The sequence below is a fragment of the Octopus sinensis genome, linkage group LG10 (genome assembly GCF_006345805.1).
Source record: "Octopus sinensis linkage group LG10, ASM634580v1, whole genome shotgun sequence".
NCBI lineage: Eukaryota > Metazoa > Mollusca > Cephalopoda > Octopoda > Octopodidae > Octopus > Octopus sinensis.
In genome coordinates, this window is record NC_043006.1 from 45,286,956 (window position 1) to 45,312,514 (window position 25,559).

Here is a 25,559-nt window from a genome sequence, read left to right on the forward strand (position 1 = left end):
AATCTAGCACACCCACTCAGCTCAAAAAAATATCTGTATTGTGATTTCTGGGTTATTCGAAACTATAAGGACACAGATCGTGTCGTATAGCCAGATGGAGATGATGGGGCTAAATTACAGCAATATTAGTCCTAAACCAGGACTGCCATGTTATGTTGGCAAACAATCTTTACTACAAAGTACTGTTGCTGAATATCTCATGTTGTGAGATTTAAAAATAGTAATGGCCAGATATGTTCTCCAAGAATATTGGAAATGAAGGACACTGCTTGTATGACAGTGATAATCATTTACATCAACCACATGATGTCAAGACAAGGAAACACACACACAGATGGTGGACTCTCTTGTTGTAGGTGACTGATGAGGGTTTCACAACTTATTTCTGAACAACACGCACATGTAATTTGTTTATAGTGATCAAATGTTTGCGCTGTACATTAGTTCACTCTCTCCATCAAATTAACATTACCTGTACAGGTGCACAAGTGTGTCACATGTTGAAGTGATCGCAGAGCGACATGAGATGAACATTTTTTCTCAAGAACACAACACATCGCCCAATCCAGGATTTGAAACCACAATTTTGCAATCATAAGTGCAACACTCTAACCAGTGGGCCATACACTTTCACACATACACACACACCATCATTATTATCATCATTTAATGTCTATTTTCCATGCTGGCATGGGTTGGACGGTTTGACAGGAGCTGGCAAGCCAGAAGACTGTACCAAGCTCCACTGTTTGTTTTGGCATAGTTTTTACAGCTGGGTGCCCTTCCTAATGCCAACCACTTTACAGAGTGGACACATGCATACAAGTACATATAAACACAACGGGTTTCTTTCAGTTTCCATGAATGAAATCCATTTACAATATTTTTGTTTGGCCTGATGCTACAGTAAAAGAGAGTTGCTCAAGGCACCACAGAGTGGGACTGAACCTGAAGCCATGAGGTTGGGAAGCAAACTTCTTAACAACACAGCCACGCCTGCACCTATTATATAAACTTATATGTGAAATTGTTCCATCAAAATCTATCCCATTTCTACTAACACAGAAAAACCAGATGTAGAACAGTAAAAGTGCATTTACACAAACAACACACACACACACAGAAGTCCTTACAGTATATTAAATCTCCTCTTTCATAAGTAGTGCCATTATTTTCCCATATTCTCACCGAGACACTTTCAAACAAAGAATATATCCAACAGAGCTTGTCAATCATTCTAAGATTGATACTTCCAGTCAAATGCCAGCATCACAAGAGGAACAACTCAATGGTTCCGCTCCATTTTAGCTGATATGATACACTTTAACTCACAGAAAATTGCTCTCAAGCATTTCCTACACAGAAAATATGCCATTTTCTTTTAGTTCTTTTACAGATTTCAGTCATTAGACTGTGGCCACGCTGGGGCACCATCTCCATCACATTGGTTGGTTCCCAGTTTTGATCTCAGTCCAATGTTTATTTTATCAATTTCTATTCATCACATAGCTGTAAGCTTTAACTTTTTAGTGCCAAATGGGTGGAATAATGTAGGTTACACACTGTTACACACACACACACACACACACACACACACACACACACATACCATATATATTCTTTTATTTGTTTATTGGTTTCAGTCGTTTGACTGCAGTCATGCTGGAGCACCAGGACTTATTCTTTATAAACCTGGTACCTGGTACTTATTGTATCAGTCTCTTTTGCTGCACCGCTAAGTTACAGGGACATAAACACCCCAACATTGGTTGTCAGGCAATGGTGGTAAGACAAACCACAGATACACAAGCATATATATATATATATATATATATATATATATATAAAGTTAATCCAAACATGAAAACACCAAGAGAAAACACAACAACGCGAGGACGTAGAACAAGTATAGTATTATTGGACGCTCAGGAAAGAAGGAGGGTTTAACGTTTAGAGCGGAGCTCTTCGTCAGAAACAAAGGAAAAGGAAAGATCCAAAGAAGGGAAGACGGAGGAAAAAAAATCGCCAACGGTACACACGCGGTCACAAAACATATTGCATACTTGAGTGCAAGTTATATTTGAGGTGATGAGCTGAAAATAATTTTTACTCGAAATGAAACGGTGGTGCCCCAGTATGGCCACAGTCAAATGATTGAAACAAGTGAAAAATAAAAACAGAAAATAATAAAAGAAGCAAGAGGCATTTACTCTATACTCCTCTGACCAACATTCAATAGTCATTTCTATGCACTCTCCTCCTGTTTTATCCTCTCCTTCTGCCTCCCCAACTGCAACTACATCGACCTCTGTTTCTCTTAAATTCACCAACTTTACACCACACCCACATGAACACACTTCAATGACAATCAGTGACCCCTGTTCCTCCTCCGTAGACTAATTAGACTACCTGCAGGGATGCAGCATAAGTACCTGCCAGGAACTGAACCATAAACTTCTCAGCCAACAGATCAATGCTCACGATGCCTATTAAACAGCAGCTCAATTACATAACATTTTATCTAAAACAATGCTCTAATTAATTCTAATTAATACAGTGCTTAAATTAGTATGACAATTACCAGTACTTCAATTAAAACACTGCTCTAATTAATAATACAATTTCAATTATCACACTGTTTAAATTAATACTAACACAATAATTATACTAATACATTACAATGCATTAATTCATTAATTAAATTACTAGACTGCTTTTTTTTTATTCACAAGCTGTAGATTCACATATTCAGTATCATAACAATAGCCCAGTCCAGACAACGGGAAAATACACAGACACTGTTTAATTTTGAAGTCTTACATTTTTAACCCTTTTGTTACCAACCTGGCTGAAACCGGCTCTGGCTCTGAGTACAAATGTCTAGTTTTTCATAAGTTTTGAATTAAAATCTTCCACCAAACCTTAGTCATAATTGATGTTCCTAACACTAGCTTAATGATAACTAAGTTATTTTACTAAATTCTTTGTTATATTTAAAATAATTGAAAGAAACACAGAGCATCTCAAAAAAAATTTGGTAACAAAAGGGTTAAAATATATAATATAGAAACAATTCTTAACCCTTTTGATACCAACTCGGCTGAAACCAACTCTGGCTCTGTAGTACAAATGTCTAGTTTTTCATAAGTTTTGAATTAAAATCTTCCACCAAACCTTAGTCACAATTTATGTTCCTAACACTAGCTTAATGATAACTAAGTTATTTTACTAAATTCTTTGTTATATTTAAAATAATTGAAAGAAACATAGAGCGTCTCAACAGAAATACAGTAATGAAAGGGTTAATGATTTTTTTTCTTTAACTTGTTTCACTCATTTGACTGTGGCCATGCTGGGGCACTACCTTGAGGAACTTTTAGGCGAATAAATCAACCCCCAGTATTTTTTTTTTAAGTCTAATACTTATTCTTTCAATCTCTTTTATCAAACTGCTAACTTATGGGGACATAAACATACCAACACCTGTTGTCAAGTGGAGGGGAGGGATCTCACACACACACACATATATAGGACCCATCCATGAAGCTGAGTACTAGAAGAGTTGTGTTCCACCCACATGTAACAGCACACTTTTCACCCATTCTACCCTAAGAAATCAAACAACAACTCCTCTTCTAATTGCATCTTTGTCTTCCTCACATTTCCTCCTCATACGTTACGATTATTTTCCAATACCCTTTCTTGCCCTCACTACCATGCTCCCTGTATCACTGCTCAACACCCCACCACCCACACCCTATTTTTCTAACCAGGTTCTACACTCATATTCTTGTTATTTGTGAGTATGCCCCTAGCACTACACCATCTCTCTTCTGCTCTCTCTTACACTTTTGCTGTTTCCTACTCTCTCTATCTCTCTCTTTCCCTTTGGTCACTCACTCTCTCCTTCTCTTGTTTTTCCTCTGATTAGGTAACCAAGTATCACCTTTACATCAGCACACTTGGTTCTGGCCTCTTTCTAACTCTCTATCTCCTCTCACTGGGTAACCATGTACCTCTTCTATAGCAAGACACCTATTTCTGCCTCTCTATTTCTCTGTTACACTCTAACCTCTCATCATCTAATACTGGATCACCTCCTCTAATGCCCCCTCTGTTGTGGAAAGACACCTGCTTCTGTCTCCCTGTCTCTTTGCCACACACTAACTTTCATCCTCTGACACGAATGCCCTGCCCCTCTCATAATTCCTTGTCTTGTGAGTTACTTGGTCATCCTGCGAGTGCTAGTGCCACATTAAAAGCATCCACTCCACACTGTAGTGTGATTGGCATTTGGAAGGGAACCCAGCTGTAAAAATCTTGCCAAAAGTAACTTCACCTATGCTAGTACCAATAGAAAGCACTGAGCCCACTCTGTGGAGTGATTGGTGTTAGGAAGGACATCGAGCTGTAAAATGCCTGCCAAAACAGACACAGTAGCCTTGGGTAGATTTTCTACTTGGCCGGCTCCTGTCAACCATCCTACCCATGCATGCATGGAAGATGGACATTAAACAATGATGATAATTATATATATCATCATCATCATCACTTAACGTCCATTTTCCATGCTGGCATGGGTTGGACGGTTTGACTGAGGTCTGGAAAGCCAGCGACTGCACCAGACTCCAATCTGATCTGGCAGAGTTTCTACAGCTAGATGCCCTTCCTAACACCAACCTCTCTGAGTGAAGTGGGTGCTTTTTACGTGCCACTGGCACAGGAGCCAGTCAGGTGAGCCTGGCATTGATCACGTTTGGATAGTGTTTTTTATGTGCCACTGGCACAGGAACCAGTCTTGGGGCACTGGCATCAGTCACATTTGGATGGAGCTCTTTGCGTGTCACTGGCATAGCAGTCAGTCAGGTGGCCCTGGCATCAATCACATTCAGACAGTACATTTTACATGCCACCAGCACAGGAGCTAGTCAGGAGGCACTGGCATTGGCCATAGTCGGATGGTGCTTTTTACATGTCACTGACACGGGAGCCAGTCTATATATATATATATATATATATATATATATATATATATTATATATATATATATATATAGGTAAAAACGGTAAGATATATATATATATATAGTTAATCCAAACAAGAACAAGCAAGAAAACACAACAACACGAGGACATGGAATAAGTACAGTGTAATGGGACGTTCAGGAAAGGAAAGAAAAGAAAGAGGATTTCACGTTTCGAGCGGAGCTCTTCATCAGAAATATAGAAAAAGTCCAAAGAAGGGAAGACGGAGAGAGAAAATCACCAACGGTACACATGTGGTCACATATTGAATATACACACACACACACACACACACACACACATATACACACACAATAGGTTCCAACACAGTTTCCATGTATCAATTTCGGTCATAAGAGATTAGTTGACCAGGACTAAAGCAGAAGACCCGAGGTGCTGCACAGAGGGAATGAAACCAAAACCATATGATTACAAAACAAGCTTCTTAACCATTCGACCATGTCTGAACTCACAGAAAAGTTTTTAATAAAAAATCATTAATTACTAATTATAGAAGTTTTAATAAACTAACCATTGAAGCAAACCGAGACCATTATATATAATTTCAGTAAAACTGGGGTTTTTCAGAAATAAAAAAAAAAAGAAAAATTGTTAAAATATATTTTTTTCCTCTTTTGTCAGATTAAATCCAATCTCATTTCCCATAATTATATGGCACTATATTTTTTATTTTTTTAGGACGGTGGGGAGGGGAAAATTATTCTCCATTAACCTTTGACCTTTGTATGAAAGCTTTTGAAGTTTTTTTGAGATATTTTTATTCATATTTCATAATAAGCTTAAAGTTGAAGAGTACAGCAGCCGATGATGACAATGACGGTGATGAGCAGGACGATGACAACTATGGCGGTAGATGGAATGATGAGGACAATGATGACAATGATGAGGATGATGATGACAATGATGATTTATAATATCATCATCTTCTGACAATAGCTGAGGTCAAATTCGTTAGATCTTTCTTTCTCAGTCGTTTAAGCAACTGAAATTAGATGACATGGAAAACTAGAGGTGGTGGTCGTGGTAGGGAAAATGATTAGAGTACTTTGAAACAGGGAGGCTCTATGTGGTCGTTCCAATTACTAGAAATAACAATCAAATCTCCTTCAAATTATATCTGAAGACACACTGAGCAGTGTACTTCAGGGTACAGCCATTATCATCATCATCATCGTTTAGCATCTGTAGTGTGCATGGAAAAAAAACGAAAAAGACATAATGGTCACAGCTGGAAAAGATTTTGTTTCTAAGTCAGTTTCATCAAGTGTCATCATCATCATCGTTTTACATCCATTTTCCATGCTGGCATGGGTTGGACGGTTTGACTGGGGTCTGGGAAGCCAGGAGGCTACACCAGGCCCCAATCTGATTTGGCAGTGTTTCTACAGCTGGATACCCTTCCTAATGCCAACCACTCCAAGAGTGTAGTGGGTGCTTTTGACATGCCACCAAGACAAAAGGCCAGAGGAGCTGGCATCGACCACGATCGGAAAGTGCTTTTTTATGTGCCACTAGCACGGAAGCCAGTCAAGGCGGTTCTGGCTTCAGCCACGTTCGGATGGTGCTTTTCACATGCTACCAGCATGGGGCTCATAACTACAATTTCCATTTGATTTGATTTTGATTTTGATATTGCTGTTGATGTTGATGTACTTGACTCAATAGGTCTCCTCAAGCATGGCATATCACCCTAAGGTACTTTGAGTGGGCTGGTTTTGCAACACTGGTGTAGGTTACAGCTGTGTACTCACTTTATTTGCCAGGTCTTCTCGGTCACAGCATACCTCCAGAGGTCTCAGTCTTTTGTCATTGCCTCTGTGAGGCCCAACATTCAAAGGTCATGCTTGAAAAATTGAAAAAAAGAAAAAAACTATTCAACTGCCACCCACAGAAAATGCCTTGCAATTCACTTCAGGTTCTTGAAGTTATCAGCCAGGAAATTGATATGCTAACAGTTTGGTAGATATGGCAATTAAGGGCATGAAAGCAGGAAAAGCCTCCTGGCCCATCAGGAATTAATGCTGAAATGCTTAAAATATCTGACAGAGTGGGATATAGACTAATCAACCATATAATTAATCAGGTTGTACAAGAAGGTATCATACCCAATGACTGGTGTAGCAGCATTAGAGTCAACTGTTACAAGAGTAAAGGTGATGCTTGAGACAGAAGTAATAACAGAGGTTCAAAAATTTCTGGAACAGCTCATGAAAGTCACAGAGTTATAGCTCAATTAATTAGGAACAGAATTAGATAAGATATAGTTTGGTTTTGTACTAGGGAGAAATATTTAGTTAAAAGAAAACCACAGTACTTGGCATTCATCAATCTGGAGAAAGCATTCAACAGAGTCCCTCACTCTATAATATGGCAATCTCTCAGAAAGCTAGTTAGATGAATGGCTTGTGAAAGCTATACAAGTCACGTACTGGGTGCTATCAATAAGGTGATAGTTAATCATGAATACAGTGACAGATTTAGAGAACAGGTAAGTGTTCAGCAGGGTTCAGTTCTCGGCCCCCTTCTATTCATCTTAGTCCTCCAGGCCATAACAAAGGAATTTAAAACTGCTTGCCCTGGAGAACTACTATATTCTGTTGACCTTGTTCTAATAACTGAACCTGTAGTAGAATTAGAAAAGAAATTCTAGGTGCTGAAGCAAAATCTGGGATTGGAAGGCCTTAAAATTAACTTAGCAGAAACCTATATTCTAGAAAGCAAGAAAACAGACAGGACTCCAGTTCCTTTAGTTAAATGACTCTGCTTTGATATATAGGAAAGGTGTAGGCAGAAATTCCATACAGTGAAACCAGTACAAGCTACAGACATACAAAAGGTGGAGTGTAGTGGGATCAAAGGAAGGTTAATGAAGAAAGTAGTCTTTGTATGTGATAGATGTACAGGAGCAATAAACTTTTCTTTAATACATTGGAGGATCCCTAGGGGTGATAGATAGTTACTGTTATATACATGACCAAATTAGCATTGGAGAAGGAGGTTCTGAAAGTATAGTTGCTAGAACAACAATAGGATGGAGAAAGTTCAGACAGCTATCACTACTGTTGGCAACAAAAGGTTGTATGATGTTTGTGAGCAATGTTATATAGTAGTGAGATGTGGACCCTAAATGTAAAGGACATGCACAGACAAGAAAGGAACGAAGCTAGTATACTCTAATGGACATGGAACCTCAGTGTGTAATATAGACAAAGTGCAGATGTGTTGAGGAAATTAGACAGAAGAGGAATCTGACGCAGCATGCAAGAGAGAAAAATGTGCTGTTTGGTCATGTGATGCATACGGATGAGGACAGAAGTATAAAAAGCTACTAGTCACATCATCATTTAATGTCTGTTGTCCATGCTGGCATGGGTTGGATGGTTTGACCGGGCTGGCACCCTGGAAGGCTACACCGGACTCCAGTATGATTTGACATGGTTTTCTACGGCTGGATGCCCTCCTAACATCAACCACTCTGAGAGTGTAATGAGTGCCTTTGCATGCCACCAGTATGTCACAACTACAATTTTGTTCAGCTTGATAGGTCTTGTTCTCAAGCACAACATGATGCCAAAGGTCTTGATCATTGCCTCTGTGAGGCCCAACACTTAAAGCTGAGAAAACTTATGGAAGAGTGAAACCCAAGAAAACATAGGACAAAGTAATGAAGGCTGATCCCAAGATGTTAACCCTTATGGAGGAGAGAACAAAGGACCAAAATGACCAGCAATTTGCTATACTCAAGAGGACTCATATATTTCAAAAGTGAAGTCCTAAAATGCATTATATTTGTGTCTACACACACATAAGCCATATCCTTACACCTAGTCTGCATTCCTCTCATCTCATTCTCTTAACACCCATCCCTCCATCACCCTCCTAACTATGGCACTACTCAGCTGCTTCTCTTGCTATAATCACCTCAGAATTAGTACTTATCTCTTCTCTCCCCTTTTTTACATAACCCTTTATATCTTCCTTCTCTTGAAACCAATTCTACTTTTCTCACCTTCCCTCACTTACAATCATCACACACTGTCAAGGCATGAGTACACACACACACACACACACACGCAACAGGCTTCCTTCAGTTTCCATCTACCAAATCCACTCACAACACTTTGCTGAACCCAGGGCTATAAAAGAAGAAACTTGCCTAAGATACCACACAGTGGAACTGAACCTGAGACCACATGGATGGAAAGTGAGCCCCTCAATGACACACCAAAGCCTGCATTTCATTTTATATATTAACCTTTTGATACCAACCCAGCTGAAACTGCCTCTGGCTCTGTAATACAAATGCATTGTTTTCAAATGTTCTGAATTAAAATCTTCCACCAAACCTTAGTCACAATTTATGTTCCTAATACTAGCTTAATGATAACTAAGTTATTTTACTAAATTCTTTGTTATATTTAAAATAATTGAAAGAAACACAGAGCATCTCAACAGAAATACAGTAATGAAAGGGTTAATACACCCAAAATCTTGCATTTAGATCTCTCTTTATTCTTTTACTTGTTTCAGTCAAATGACTGTGGCCATGCTGGAGCACCACCTTTAGTCAAGCAAATCAATCCCAGGACTTATTCTTTGTAAGCCTAGTACTTATTCTATTGGTCTCTTTTGCTGAACCACTAAGTTATGGGGACGTAAACAAACCAGCATCGGTTGTCAAGCGATGTTGGGGGGACAAATAAAGACCTACAAACATATACACACACACAGAGATACATATATATATATGACAGGCTTCTTTCAGTTTCTGTCTACCAGATCCACTCACAAGGCTTTGGTCTGCCCGAGGCTATAGTAGAAGACACTTGCCCAAGGTGCCATGCAGTGGGAATGAACCCAGAACCATGTGGTTGGTAAGCAAGCTACTTACTACACAGCCACTCCTGTACACAAATACTATGCATTGCTTTTGAATTGTTGTCATAAGTATTGTGCATTGAATTCATAGATAGATAAGGAAATCTGTACCTCAGTACAATTTCCTTCATCAGGTATATAAACTAATTCAATCACTGACAAACCCAGAACTATCACAAATGGTGAGCCAGCAGAACCATTAGCATGCCAAATGAAATGCTTAGCAGCATTTTGTCAGTCTTTATGTTCTAAGTTCAAATTCTGCCAAGGTCAACTTTGCCTTTCATCATCTCGGGGTTGATAAAATAAGTACCAGTCAAGTCCTGTGGTCAATGTAAGGAATTGAGTTCGTCTTTCCCTTAAAACCTACTGACCCTATGCCAAAATTTGAAACCATTATTTGGGGAAAATTATTAATATGTAAGTAATAATATACAACATGCTATTAATAATACATGTGGAGGCACATGGCCTAGTGGTTAGAGCAGCGGGCTCACGATCGAGGGATCACGGGTTTGAATCTTAGACCAGGCGATGTGTGTGCTTATGAGCGAAGCACCTAAGCTCAACGCAGCTCCGGCAGAAGGTAATGGCGAACTTCTGCTGACACTTTCGCCACAACTTTCTCTCACTCTTTCCTCCTGCAACGGACCAGCGTCCCATCCAGGTGCGGAACCTATACATCAAGGAAACCGGGAAACCGGCCCTTATGAGCCGGGCATGGCTCTAGAAGGAACAAACAATTAATAATACATAGCATGCTATTCCTTATAACACTGCCTTGAGGATCTCTTGAAATCATCACAATTCTGAGCTATCTACTTATTAACCATAATGTTTTGAGATTTCCAAGCATTACCGTAAATTCAATTCCCTGATTCTGTGTATGCATATGTACATACACAGTTATGGCTGTCGTTTTCCAAGTAAACTGTATCTTTATTAAATTTATGTATAAAAGAAAAAATAATTGTTGTTTGCATGTTCGTATTTAAACATGTAGGCACAGGCATGACCATGTGGTTAAGAAACTTGCTTTGCAACTATGTGGTTTTGGGTTCAGTCCTGTGGTGACTCCAACACTTGGGCTGTCCAGGCTTAGTCTGAGTATAGATTTAATAAAGTAAGTGTGTATTTGCAAGCTGATTTAATTTCTGCCAACACTGACTTCAAGTATGTCATTGTAGCCCATAACTTGGGCTCTTTTGTATTGAGCCAGGTCGCAGTTCATTTATTTTTGTTCAGCGTCTGGCAGTCGTCTTAGAAATGCTCTGTGTTGAAAAATATCATTCGTAGCTAACATTCTCACAACATTGTTCACACACACCTGACTCAGGCTCAGAAGTTACAGCCCGAGTTGTTATCTATAATCGTAAAAATTAAAAGCAATCCAAATTCAATGTTTTCTTGAAACAATAAATTTCTATAAAGGTTAGGATTTAAATTCCAATCTATGAACAATATCGGTTCTACAATATTCTTAAAGGAATGAAAAATTATCCAGCAACTCAGGCTAATACAAAGGAGCCTGGCAGGTATAAAAGACTAACTGGCATCTCTTGTCAAGAGTACAGATGACAGTCAGATCACTGATGTTTATTGTTATTCTGTGTGTGTCTCTGTGCAAAGATCAGTTGTGTTTTGCAGGGTTGCTTTATTTTCACCCTTAACTTAGAAATGGAGAAAGACATAACGCTAGACATAAAGAATAAGCCATTTGGGGTTAGAAATATTGTGGAAAAACACAAAATTCTTTGAGCAGGCATGTGTCTTATGCAAAATCAGTGATGAGCCTGGCATTGCCTCTGGTTCAGTCCCATTGTAAGGCATCTTAGGCAAGTGTCTTCTACTATAGCCCTGGACAGCCAATGCCTTGTGAGTGAATTTGGTAGATGGGAACAGTGTGGAAGCTTGCTCTCTGTGTGTGTTTGTCTCCCCACCATTGCTTGATGACTAGTGTTGGTTTGTTTACATCCCTGTAACTGAGCAGTTAAGCAAAAGTGACTGATAAAATAAATATCAGAATTAAAATATAAGTACTGGGGAGGAGGGGCAATTTTCTCAACTGAACCCTTCATGCTCCAGCATGACCACAGTCCAATAAATGAAACAAGTAGATAATAAGAAATATAAGAGATGGACACAGCAGGGTTATGACACAACTGAAAGGTTAAGAAGCTCATTACAGAAACACAAGGTTCAGAGTTCAATCCTACTATATTACATGCTATCTTCACTCTGTTACATGGGATTTATTATACTATATGGGATACTTCTACTATATTACAGAGGTCAAGTGTTTTTCACTATAGTTTTATGAATGAACATGGGTAGACAGAAACTATGTAGAATCCTGTTGGATGGAATCATCATCATCATAATCCTCATCATTTAATGTCCATTTTTTATGCTGGCATGGTTGAATGGTTTGACAGGAGCTAGTTGGCTGGACACCTGCCCAGGCTCTAAACATCTGTTTTATCATGGTTTCTTATTTCTTTATTGCCCACAAGGGGCTAAACATAGAGGGGACAAACAAGGACAGACAAAGGAGTTAAGTCGATTACATCAACCCCAGTGCATAACTGGTACTTTATTTATCGACCCCGAAAGGATGAAAGGCAAAGTCAACCCCGGTGGAATTTGAACTCAGAACATAACGGCAGATGAAATACCGCTAAGCATTTTGCCTGGCATGCTAACGTTTCTGCCAGCTCGCTGTTTTAACATGGTTTCTATGGTTGGATGCCCTTCCTAATGCCAACCACTTTACAGAGTCTAAAGGGTGCTTTTTACATGGTGCCAGCACAGGTGCTTTTTACATGGCACTGAAATGGATGTTTTTTTTACATGGAACCAACACCTACGAGCTCACAAGACAAAGGACCTTTCAGCTGAGAGAGGACATAGAAGGGATGGCCATAAAGGACATGGCTGTATGCATGCATGGCCACAATTTTACTTAGCATGACACGTCTCCTCAAGTACAATAAATCACACCAGAGAACTATGTTAAGGGTGCATGTGTTTGTAGAGTAATTAGTCCCTTCACATAAACCTTTTGCCTGTTCTAAGCATTTTCATACATTTGTCCTAAACATCCATTCTCGTTTTTCAGACTTTCAATTAGCCCTTGTTTTATATGTTCTAGATAATATAAAGCTTTCCTCTTATAAGTTCCAAGTTACTCTGGTGGTTGACAAAAACGGGAAATGTGTATCATATACGATGCATGGACGTCAAGGAAATATGTCCTGTGTGTCACACATGATATACCAGACAGGCAAAAGGCTAATTTAATAAGCAGGCAGTTTGGCTAATTAAAACAACTGAATACAATTCATCGACAACATCAAACATCCATTTGCTTTTACGTATTTAAGCATATCATTGATATGATACACTGGATCTTTATAAAGTAAACAATCACAGTGTGATATGTCAATCAGAGCATTAAAAACATTCGAAGCACACACACACCTTAAACAAAAATGCACACACGCAAAAAGTGATCATTAAATGTAATTGTCCTCAAATGTGATCTTTTTATAAGTTAAGAAATCAAGCTACATAGCATAATATTGTAGGAGAAAAAAAAGTTGGAAATTGTCGCAATTATTCCTTTTGCAAAGACATGAATGAGGTAAATAAACTGAAGTTGAGCAGGAATATACGAGTACCTGCTTTTTTGTCCTACGGCAAACATCCTAGAAATTATGAGAATAGCTTGGGTCTTTTATAAAAAAGCATATCTTTACCGGTATAATAAATTGTAAATCAGTTATAGATTCAAGTATTCAAAGTATAGGGAAATGTTTTACAAGGGAGTTAACTTTACCAAGGGAGACAACCTAGTATGACATGATCCTGAAGAGATGTCTAAATCTTACTTAATTTGCACTGGAACATCTTCAACATAGAAATACAGTAATACCTCGCAGTACGAGTTTAATTTGTTCCATGACCGAGCTCGACTTACGATTTACTAGTTTTACAAATCAATTTTCCCCACTGAATTAACCTGTGTCGGTGGCACATAAAAACACCATCCGAGCGTGGCCGTCTGCCAGCTCGTACCTGTGTCGGTGGCACATAAAATCACCCACTACCTCTCGGAGTGGTTGGCGTTAAAGGGCATCCGCTGTAGAACACTCACATCTGACTGGCCTGGTGCAGCCTTCGGGCTTCCCAGACCCCAGTTGAACCGTCCAACCCTGCTAGCATGGAAAGCGGACGTTAAACGATGATGATGATGATGATGATAATTAATCCGTTCCAGCTCCCAAAAAAACCACTCAAAAATGATTTGTGAATAGATTTGGTAGACAGAAACTGAAAGAAGCCTGCCATGTGTGTGTGTGTGTGTGTGTGTGTGTGTGTGTATACACTTGGCCTGACATCTTACGATGGTTGTAGATGAGCATCACCATCATACAAGCAGTGTTGCTGGTTTCCAGTCTTCTGTGAAAAACATGTCAAGCTATGAGAAATATTCTTTTCTACTCCAGGCACAAGGCCCAAAATTTTGGTGGGAGAGGGTAGGCAGTTGATTAGATCGACCCCAGTATGCAGCTGGTACTTAATTCATCGAACCCGAAACGATGAAAGGCAAAGTTGACCTCAGCAGAATTCGAAAAGCTATGAGAAATATTACCATGCTGAGAAACAGGTGAAGGTTGACAACAGGAAGTCTGTAGAAAATCTGCCTTGACAAATTCCACGTAACCCATGCAAACATAAAAGAGTGGATTTTAAATAATAGTGATGACGATGATGACAGTGGTGGTGGTGGTGATGAGGATGATGAAAGACAAGCAAGGTTTCATGTAACGTAAACGTTACTTTTTTCATTCTGTAACACATCATCATCATCATCGTTTAACGTCTGCTTTCCATGCTAGCATGGGTTGGACGATTTGACTGAGGACTGGCGAACCAGATGGCTGCACCAGGTTCCAATCTTGATCTGGCAGAGTTCTACATCTGGATGCCCTTCCTAACGCCAACCACTCCAAGAGTGTAGTGGGTGCTTTTACGTGCCACCAGCACAAGGGCCAGTCAGGCGGTACTGGCAACACAACTGGAAGAAATATTTGACCAACTATTTACTAAGAGCAAACGGATGAATATAAAAGGAAATTGTTCTCTACATCATCTATTCATTGTACAACTGCTTTCCCAGGATACCATGAGTAGGATGTATGGAAGAAACTAATAAAAGGTAATATTCAGCTGCAAAAACTATCACTGAAGTAGGGTGACCCCACCCCCTTCGGTCATGAATGACCATGGGACTGCACCTAGAAGGTTACCCTCCAAGGCACAAGTCCGGTCAAGATTGTTTATGGAAGACCATCAATTGCCCATGCATACCAGTCCGCCCTCTCCATGCCACCGATGTTATCCGAGGGAAAGGCAAAGGCTGATACAGCTTGGCACCAGTGACATAACAAATCATTTCTACAGTTTAGTGAACTGGAGTAATGTGAAATAAGGTATCTTGTTCAAGAACACAACACGCAGCCCGGTCTGGGAATTGAACTCACAACCTCACAATCGTAAGCTCCACACTCTAACCACTGAGCCATGCGCCTTCACATCACTGAAGTAATAATTGTAGAAATCATCATCATCATTTAATGTCGGCTTTCCATGCTGGCATGGGTTGGACGATTTGACAAGAATTGGCAAGCGAGAGAGCTGCGCCAGGTTCCACTGTCTGTTCTGACAAGGTTTCTACTGCTGGATAATTGTCCTAATGCCAACCACTTTACAGAGTGTGCTGGGTACTTTTCACGTGACACCAGCACAAGGTGGCAAAAAAATAACGATAAATTAATCAATTAATTAATAAAGAGTAAAGACCCCCACTTTGGTCATGAATGACCATGGGATTGCACCTAGGAAGTTCCCCTCTGAGGCACAAGTGCAGGTAAGGTTTGTTTATAGAAGACCAGCAGTCGCCCATGCATACCAGCCTCCCTTCTTCACGCCACTGATGTTATTAAAAGGAAGAGGCAAAGGTCGATACAACTTAGCACCAGTGACATCGCAACTCATTTCTACAGCTGAGTAAACTGGAGCAACATGAAATGAAGTGTCTTGTGCAAGAATACAACACAGCCCGGAATTGAACTCACTAACATCATGAGTGTGAGCCCAACGCACTAACCACTGAACCATGCACTTTCACTAATTAATTAAACAGTAGAACCAAAATAATAAACAACTAGCACTATGACCCGGCAACGCCGGCTCATAGTGCTAGTGCATGCATATACAGCTGCGTGCATGCGCACATACACGCGAATACTGTCCAAATCTCCGATCAATCACATACAGCTAGCTGGCATTCAATTGGCATATCAAGTTTCGAGCATTTTGATTGGGTTTTGGATAGAAAATTTTTTTTAAAGTCACTTCTATTGATTTTTTTAATGACCATAGAAAGTGCGAGCCTTCTAACTGAAAAATTGTGGATTTGTATAAAGGACGTGCACACACACACACAGACATTTTGCTGTTTATATATATAGAGAGATAATTGTAGATCTAAACAGTAATCTTATAAAATTGCCTGGCATAACTTACTTCAAGGGAGATAACCTTACTAATACAACTACTGTATTTGGCATAAAAAGACGCACATGCATATTGGATACATCCCAACTTCAACAACAGATTTTTTTTTTCAACGGGGTGGATTGTGCATTAAAGGATGTAATATAGTTCGAATTCCACATACAGGACTCGAAGTTATTTTTTTGTTAAATTATTTTAATAATTTTATGGAAAAAAACTGCGTTTTATATGCCATTACATAAAGTAGTTTAAATACGTTAAGCTATTTCATTACTGCATCCAACACTATTCAACACAAAAGGACTTTAAATATTCTTTTCTGCTCTAGGTACAATGCCCGAAATTTTTGAGGAGGGGGCCAGTTGATTAAATCGACCCCAGTATGTAACTGGTACTTAATTTACTGACCCCGAAAGGATGAAAGGCAAAATTGACCTCGGCAGAATTTGAACTCTGAACATAAAGACAGATGAAATACCGATAAGCATTTTGCCCGCCGTAGTAACACTTCTCCCAACTTGCTGCTTTAAGGACTTTAAATAAGGGGTGCTGCAGTTCCACAGGGTCTATACACGAGCTGCCACTGCTCAGAAAATAGTATTATTAAATACTTAATATTATTGATGCTGTACTTTCTATAATTGTAATAATAATAATGGTTTCATATTCAGGCACAAGACCAGCAATTTCGGGGGAGGGAGTAAATCATTTACATTGACCCCAGTGTTCAAGTGGTACTTATTTTATTGACCCCAAAAACTATGAAAAGCCAAGTCAACCTTGACAGAATTTGAACTCAAAATGTAAAGACAAACAAAATGACGCTAAGCTTTTTGTCCGGCTTGCTAACGATTCTGCCAGCTTGCTGCCTTTATTGTTACTATAATATTGCTACTCAGCTGTGTGATTAGGTAGTTTGCTTCCCAACCACATGGTTTCAGGTTCAGTCCCACTGAGTAGCACCTTGGGCAAGTCCCTTTTACTATAGACATGGTCACACAAAGCATTGTGAGTCATTTGGAAGATGGAAACTGACTCATCGTATACTCTTTTACTTGTTTCAGTCATTTGACTGTGGCCATGCTGGAGCACCGCCTTTAGTCCAGCAAATCAACCCCAGGACTTATTCTTTGTAAGCCTAGTACTTATTCTATCGGTCTCTTTTGCCGAACTGCTAAGTTACGGGGACGTAAACACACCTGCATCAGTTGTCAAGCGATGTTGGGGGGACAAGCACAGACACACAAACATATACACACACATACATATCTATATATATATATATATATATATATATATATATATAATATATATATATATATATATATATACATACATACATACAACGGGCTTCTTTCAGTTTCTGTCTACCAAATCCACTCACAAGGCTTTGGTCGGCCCGAGACTATAGTAGAAGATACTTTCCCAAGGTGCCATGTAGGGGGAATGAACCCGGAACCATGTGGTTCATAAGCAAGCTACTTACCACACAGCCACTCCTATGTAAACAAATATACGATATAAGGTGTGTATGTGGTGCGTGTGTGTGTGTATCTTGTCCTGACATCACATGATAGTCGTAAATGAGTGTCATTGTCATACAAGCGGTGTCATTCATTTCCAATACTCTGCAAAACATGTCTGGCCATAGGAAATATGACCCTCCCTGCCTGGAAAAGGTGAAGCTTGGCAACAGGAAGAGCATCCAGCCAGAGAAAATCTTCCTCAATAAACTCATCCAGCCCATGCAAGCAAGTGGGCATAAAAACAATGATGACCATGATGACAAACTCTGTTGTGGTATGAATTCAGAATATAAATATACACAACTAAAATCACAGGACATTTAGCTCAGCACTCTTCCACCTCAGCCATTTCAACACTCTTCCGATATATAATTATAATACTCACGTTTCGTTCTTGTCTGTATGTTCGTCCTTGTGAACTTTGTGTCCATAGCTACCACCGACGATGATCATTCCTGTGTCAGACTTCTTCACAGAGAACGGCAACACCAAAACCGACATAGACTTCATGTAGAACTGTGAGTGGGCCGTGCCAGACATGTTACGCAGTTGTTGTGTCCAAAGCAGTTGCAAGTTTTCATCAAAACACAAAACCTGCCAGTGATCAGTTACTACGACAATAACCTAAAAGTAACAGCAATAAGAACATTGGAGATATTACGGGAATATTCCTGATTCAAGAATGATACAGGAATCATTATCATCATCATCATCATTGTTGTCGTTTAACATCCACTTTCCATGCTGGCATGGGTTGGACGGTTTGACTGAGGACTAGCAAGCCAGGAGGCTGCACCAAGCTCCAATCCGATCCAGATGTAGAAACCTTGCCAGATCAGATTGGAGCCTGGTGCAGCCTCCTGGCTTGCCAGTCCTGAGTCACACCGTCCTGAGTCGGACCGTCCAACCCATGTCAACGATGATGATGATGATGGTGATGATGATGATTTTGTGAATCTTCCTTGTTTCAAAATTCAAATTTATGTATTTGTGAGATATCCTATAGCAGTAACACTTAAGATGCTGAGTTCAATCTCTACTAGTGTTAATGATTTGTGCTATTTAAAACAAAAAAAAAAGCAAGACATACACCTCTACTTACATAAGAAAGCTAGGCACGAGACATTCCGGCCTGGCCATTTTGGTGCCACATATTTGGTGTCGCTGATTCTACATTGACTTATTATTTGACAGTGAAGGCACATGAAGGTTAAGGTATTCAATCCACAATCATAAAGTCATGAGTTCAATTCCTGGCTACACATTGTGTCCTTGAGCAAGACTCTTTATTTCATGTTGCTCCAGTTTGCTCAGCTGGCAAAAATAAGTTGTACCTGTAGTTCAAAGGTCCTGCCATGTCACGTTCTGTGCCACGTTGAATATCCCTGAGAACTACATTAAGCGTGCATGTGTCTGTGGAGTGGTCAGCCACTCACACATTAATTTCACGAGCAGGCTGTTCTGTTGATTGGCACCTTGGGCAAGTGTCTTCTACTATAGCTTCGGGCCGACCAAAGCCTTGTGAGTGGATTTGATAGACAGAAACTGAAAGAAACCCCTCATATATATGCATATATGCATATATGTATATGTATGTGTGCGTGTGTATGTTTGTGTGTCTGTGTTTGTCTTCCCAACATCGCTTGACAACCAATGCTGGTGTTTACGTCTCCGTAACTTACCGGTTTGGCAAAAGACACCAATAGAATAAGTCCTGGGGTCAATTTGCTCAACTAAAGGCGGTGCTCCAGCATGGCCACAGTCAAATGACTGAAACAAGTAAAAGAGTATTGAACCCATAACCTAACTACTTAGTCATGTACCTTCAAACACACGTACTAAACAGACTCTATGAAAGAATTAAATGCATCAAAAAACATGACACTCACCTGTTTCCTGACTTGGACCATCGACTTATAAGGAAGCAAGTAACCAGTTGTCATGGCAACGGGCCAGCCTAACTGCTCAGACTTGGGGCTCAACATAGTCTTGCATTTGACAATGACGTGAGGAAGGATTTTGTCTTCTTCGTCTCTGTTATCAACGTCTGGTAAAACAAGGATGCTGAGTTTCATGTCATTTGAGAGCAGGATGATTTCATTGGTGCCATCACTGTCGAGATCGGTCACAATGGGTGATGGTAATGCTTCATTTTCTAAAGGATATTTCCCATTGGCATAGAGGTGAGTGTCAGCCCGCTTTCTCCACATTGGCTGCAGGTTGTAGATATCATCAGCACGGAAGAGATACACGATGAGGAACAGAAGGACTATAACAGAAATGTGGTTGGCTGAAATACTTTCAGCTTTTACCTTTAGTTTTTCCACAATTTCAAAAGTCATGGTTTCTACAAAAAGAAATATCAGAAAAAAAAAAAACAGATTTGAGTTAGAAAAATGAATAAAAGGAGAAATAAGGAAAGCTTGTAACAATGCAGAAAGTCTTTTAAAAATATCTTTATATTTTGGAGTTAAAGGCCTTGTGTCAGTGCCTTGTCAAAAGCACCCAGCTCACTGTGTAAAGTGGTTGGCATAAGGAGGGGCATCCAGTCTTAGAAACCAAGCCAAATCAGATTGGAGCTTGATGCAGCCTTCCAGCTTGCCAGCTCTGGTCAAACTGTCCAACCCATGCCAGCATGGACAACGGACATTAAATGATGATGATGATGATAATATGTCTATCTTCAGAAGAATACAGTCAAGGAAATGTGTATTTACATGGATCTTCCCAATTTGAATAATCTGGTGCTTGTGCTAGTTGCGGAAGCTCCCCAAATGCTGGTGCAGTTGGCGCTGTAGAGGTCACATTGGGGATGGTGGTTCTGGGGATGGTGGTGCTGTGGATGGTGGAGCTGGGGATGGTGAAGACTGGTTGTAGGTTGGCAGCAGTGGCAGTGAAGGTGGTTGACTATGGTGAATGCCGTTGGAGTAGTTGGTGATGGTGGTATCTACATTGGTTTAGTGGGTAATGGTGGTAGGAGTAGGTGGTGACACTGGTGGTGTATGTTTTTATAGAAGTCATTTCGGCTCAGGAACACTTGAGAAAGGTAAGATTCATTTAACAAGAAAAGTAATACTCGTAAACCACATGCCAAACTTGAACTGATTCCATAAACAAAGAACTCAAGAGCATCCTCCAGTAAGGCCATGCCAAATTTGTCTCTTTTTACCAGCAAAAAGTTTCAAGCACTCTTCATATCATGCAAACATCAATGCAACACATCTCTAAAATATGCAAAACTCAGCTAGAGTCCTCATAGTCGCTCCAAATGCTGGGCCTCACTATCACCAAGGATTTCTCCTGACAGAAGCACATTCTTAGCATAGTCAGAACCACATTCCAAAGACTAGGCCTTCTCTTTAGAATCAGAAGATATTTCAATCTCTGAATAAAAATTGACAGAGATGATCAGACCGATTTTTGCAAATATAAAATTATGACAATGATAATAATGACAACATTTAAATACACACACACACACACACAGTGTCTCATACACATAATATAAAAAAGTTAACCAAGATTATCCTCACAAGACAAAAACTCCCTCTAGTGGTGTTTAAATCTAAAAAGAACAAGCAAGGTTAATAACTCCAACAATATGAACCAATTTTGTAAAATAGAGATGATGGAATTAGGGATTATGTTAACCAACAATGAGGCAGAGGGAAAGTATGTACGTGTGTGTCATCATCGTTTAACGTCCACTTTTCCATGTTTGCATGGGTTAAACAGAATTTGTTGAGGCAGATTTTCTACAGCTAGATGCCCTTCTCATTGCCAACCCTCACCTGTTTTCAAGGAAGGTAATATTTTCACATAGTTGGATGTGCTTTCCATGGAAGACTGGAGATGAGTACTTGTATGACAATGATGTTCACTTACAACCATCACATAATGTGAAGACAAAGGTACACACACATGGTTTCCTCCGTTTCTGTTAACCAAATCCACTCACAAGGCTTTAGTTGACCCGGAACTATATATAGAAGAAGACACTTGCCCGAGATACTGTGCAGTGAGGCCGAACCTGAGACCATGTGAATGGGAAGCAAACTTCATATCATACAACCATGCCTACACACACAAATACACACACTAGCGGAGAGAATATCTAATAGCTAAACATACCCAATACACGCTTGTTGTAAAGTGTATAGATCCTGTTCTATGTGACATAGATAACTATTTAATTAAACCCATATCTTATGATTCAGCTTAGGCGAATGAGTGGAGAACAACCTTTCTACAGTGTATGTGAAGTAGAATTGGGGATTTGCCACCACTCTTATTGTTTACTCTCTACTTCACAATGCACAGAAGAGGATTGCTAGTGTCCATTTGGATACCTGCGTGAAACAACTGTACATAACTCAATTATACACGTACGTACGTAGGTATGCATGCACAAACACTGAAATGAAAATGTCCCATAACCCTTAATGAAACGTTGGATCACCACTGGAAGTTTCGACTTTATTTAGTGTACTTGATAAAAAAATTATTCCTCTGGCTGGAAACGGCAGGTTTGAAAGTGACCGGTAAGTCGATAACATCGACTCCAGTGCGTAACTGGTACTTAATTTATCGACCCCGAAAGGATGAAAGGTAAAGTCGACCTCGGCGGAATTTGAACTCATTTCGTCTGCCGTTACGTTGTGAGTTCAAATTCCGCCGAGGTCGACTTTACCTTTCAACCTTTCGGGGTCGATAAATTAAGTACCAGTTACGCACTGGAGTCGATGTAATCGACTTAATACCTATGTCTGTCCTTGTTTGTCCTCTCTGTGTTTAGCCCCTTGTGGGTAGTAAAGAAATAGTTAAATAAAGTCACAATTTTGGCTAGGAGAAAAAAAGTCACAATTTATGGTGGCCGGTAATAAAGTCACAATTAATTTATGGGATCCGCACAAAACACCCCTAGGACAAAACCTCCTCGGACCCCACCCCCGGACAAAACCCTTATGATTTTTTTTTGATTTTTTTCCTGTGACTGTTTTTACCTCGATTCGGTCTGAAGTAAACATGCGGCGGATAGACTCAACCAGGAATTGAAACTGTGCCCCAAAAGCTAACTTTAACTGGATTACTGAGAGCTTAATTTAGAACGTGTGGTGGTTGTGGTGAAGGTGATGGTCTTTGTAGTGTCTGTGTGTGTCTAATAGTTAAATTCTTAATCCAACTGTAAGTTATCGACATCTCAAGAATCGTGAGAGCAATGCATTTTGAAACATATTGCTGTTATTGTTGTTTTGTCCTATACCAGTTCTGGGCGAGTATACCCATATTCGAAGGCATCCCAGCTGTGTCCATTTAAAAAAAAAAGGTAACATTTTGGCCTCAAGCTGTTAAAACACACAATTTCGTAAACTTCATGGAAAACATAATTTTCAGACCTACCTTCACCGAGATCGAAATTTAAATGATGTGAGACGAATAAATATGATTTGTTTGGTGATAGCAATCTTTCTATAGTTTAAACATGTTCACTGAAATATTCCTTCAGTAGTTTATTGCTTTTAATTTAAATCATAAACGAAACTAAGTTACACAATCTCTGTGAGATAGCATGGATGCGGCCATAATTAAACGGTGTCAGGTGAAAACATTTCTCTTCTTCAAACATATTCCAGGCTTTATGTCAGCGATCTTCAGTGTAATCGTTCAACCTGCGAAAAATAACAACCATCTCTCCCTCAGGTCACATTTAACCGCTTAAAAAGTTAGAAAGAACGTTATATAATGTAGTTCTATATGCAGTATTTCGTGGAAACGAGACAATAATCTGGGTTTAACCACTAAAACAAACGATTAGCTTTTTTTTTTTTGCATGTCATAGAATATTTAATTCTTCGTGCTATCTAAAGTCATTAAAAGATGCTTGAGCGTCAGTCTCACTGTTCATTTAAAAACGTGTTATAAGAAGTGTGGAGGCGCAATGGCCCAGTGGTTAGGGCAGCGGACTCGCGGTCGTAGGATCGTAGGATCGTGGTTTCGATTCCCAGACCGGGCGTTGTGAGTGTTTATTGAGCGAAAACACCTAAAGCTCCACGAGGCTCCGGCAGGGATGGTGGTGATCCCTGCTGTACTCTTTCGCCACAACTTTCTCTCACTCTTACTTCCTGTTTCTGTTGTACCTGTATTTCAAAGGGCCGGCCTTGTCACTCTCTGTGTCACGCTGAATATCCACGAGAACTACGTTAAGGGTACACGTGTCTGTGGAGTGCTCAGCCACTTACACGTTAATTTCACGAGCAGGCTGTTCTGTTGATCAGATCAACCGGAACCCTCGTCGTCGTAACCGACGGAGTGCTTCCATCCATTATAAGAAGTCAACTACGCATGCATGTATACATACATGTAAGTAAGTGGACATACAAGTAAGTGGACAAACGAAAGGAAATGGCACTCAACATATTTGATAGGGAGTACATATATTTTTAATGAGTGTAGGACAAAAGCCCCCTAGGACGAAAGCCTCTCGGACAAAAGCCCCATAGTTAAAGTGTGCAAGTGGACAAAAGCCCCACGGTTATATTTTTCGATTTTTTTCCTTCGTTTTAGTGGATATACTGCGGCCATGCTGGGGCACCACCTGGAAGAATTTTTAGTCGAATGTAACGACACCAGAATTTTTAAGAAGTTAAGCCTAAAGGTATCTCCACATGCTAGAAATAACAGCAAAATCACTTGAAAGTTTTTTATAACCCTCTCGGTTTTTTTATTTTCTAAAAATCTTTTTACTTGTTTCATTTACTGGACTACGGCCATGCTGGAGCGCCAGCTTGAAGAATTTTTAGTCACAGAAAAATCAGCATTTTAAAATATATATTTAAAGTCTTTTGTTTTCTTCTCTCAGCAATTACAGATTAATGAGAATAAGTTGACCTTTTGAACTTTTTCCGGCCGTTGAATGTCTAACAGAAGGCTAGTCATTCAAACGTATTTTTTATAGTTTGCCTAAATAGGGAGATGGGTGTTTCTGCATAAAAATGACAAATTTTGGTTTTTGTGAAGAAAAAACAAGTCAGAGACATGTGTCACGTACGCTTGAGGGAAATTCCTCTCTCTCTCTCTCTCTCTTTCTGTTATATATACACAAATACGGACGTAGTAGATAACAGCTAGCCTTTGGACCCTGTTGTGTCCACTACTCTGATTGGTTGGTATTGGTGCAATTTGTCTCTTGCTCTATTGCACGCCAATGTGCAACCCAACCAATCACAGTCTTCTGATAAGGTCACGCGAGACAATCTCTTCTAAACTTCAGTTTGAGCCGACTGCTCACTGTAAAGCTCTAGCTTCACATCAGGCTGATGTCTTTCGGTTCCAGACCTTTTAATGTCTAACCACTGACCACGCAGGACACAGCCAGTTCCAGTGACAACACAACAGCAGTCACATGGTCACTCATCCAACAGCATACGGCAATCTCTTTCTGCATCGCCTCCATCATCTTCTTAATGTCGTCAACATCATCTCTCTGTTTAAGAAGAAAATAATATTTTAGACATCTATACATTTACAT

The 25,559-nt window shown here is 39.8% G+C and overlaps 1 protein-coding gene across 1 annotated transcript in view; it reads right to left on the reverse strand.

The window, feature by feature from the left end:
* Positions 1-23,787, reverse strand: part of LOC115216796 — a 55,937-nt gene extending 32,150 nt beyond the window's left edge. The window contains exons 1-3 of the mRNA XM_029786376.2: positions 23,432-23,787; positions 19,921-20,378; positions 18,417-18,655 (exon numbers count right to left, since the gene is read on the reverse strand). Of these exons, the coding sequence (XP_029642236.1) occupies positions 18,417-18,655; positions 19,921-20,373 (692 nt within the window). The 5' untranslated portion in view covers positions 20,374-20,378; positions 23,432-23,787. The remainder of the gene's footprint in view (positions 1-18,416; positions 18,656-19,920; positions 20,379-23,431) is intronic.
* Between the last annotated feature and the right edge of the window lie 1,772 nt (positions 23,788-25,559).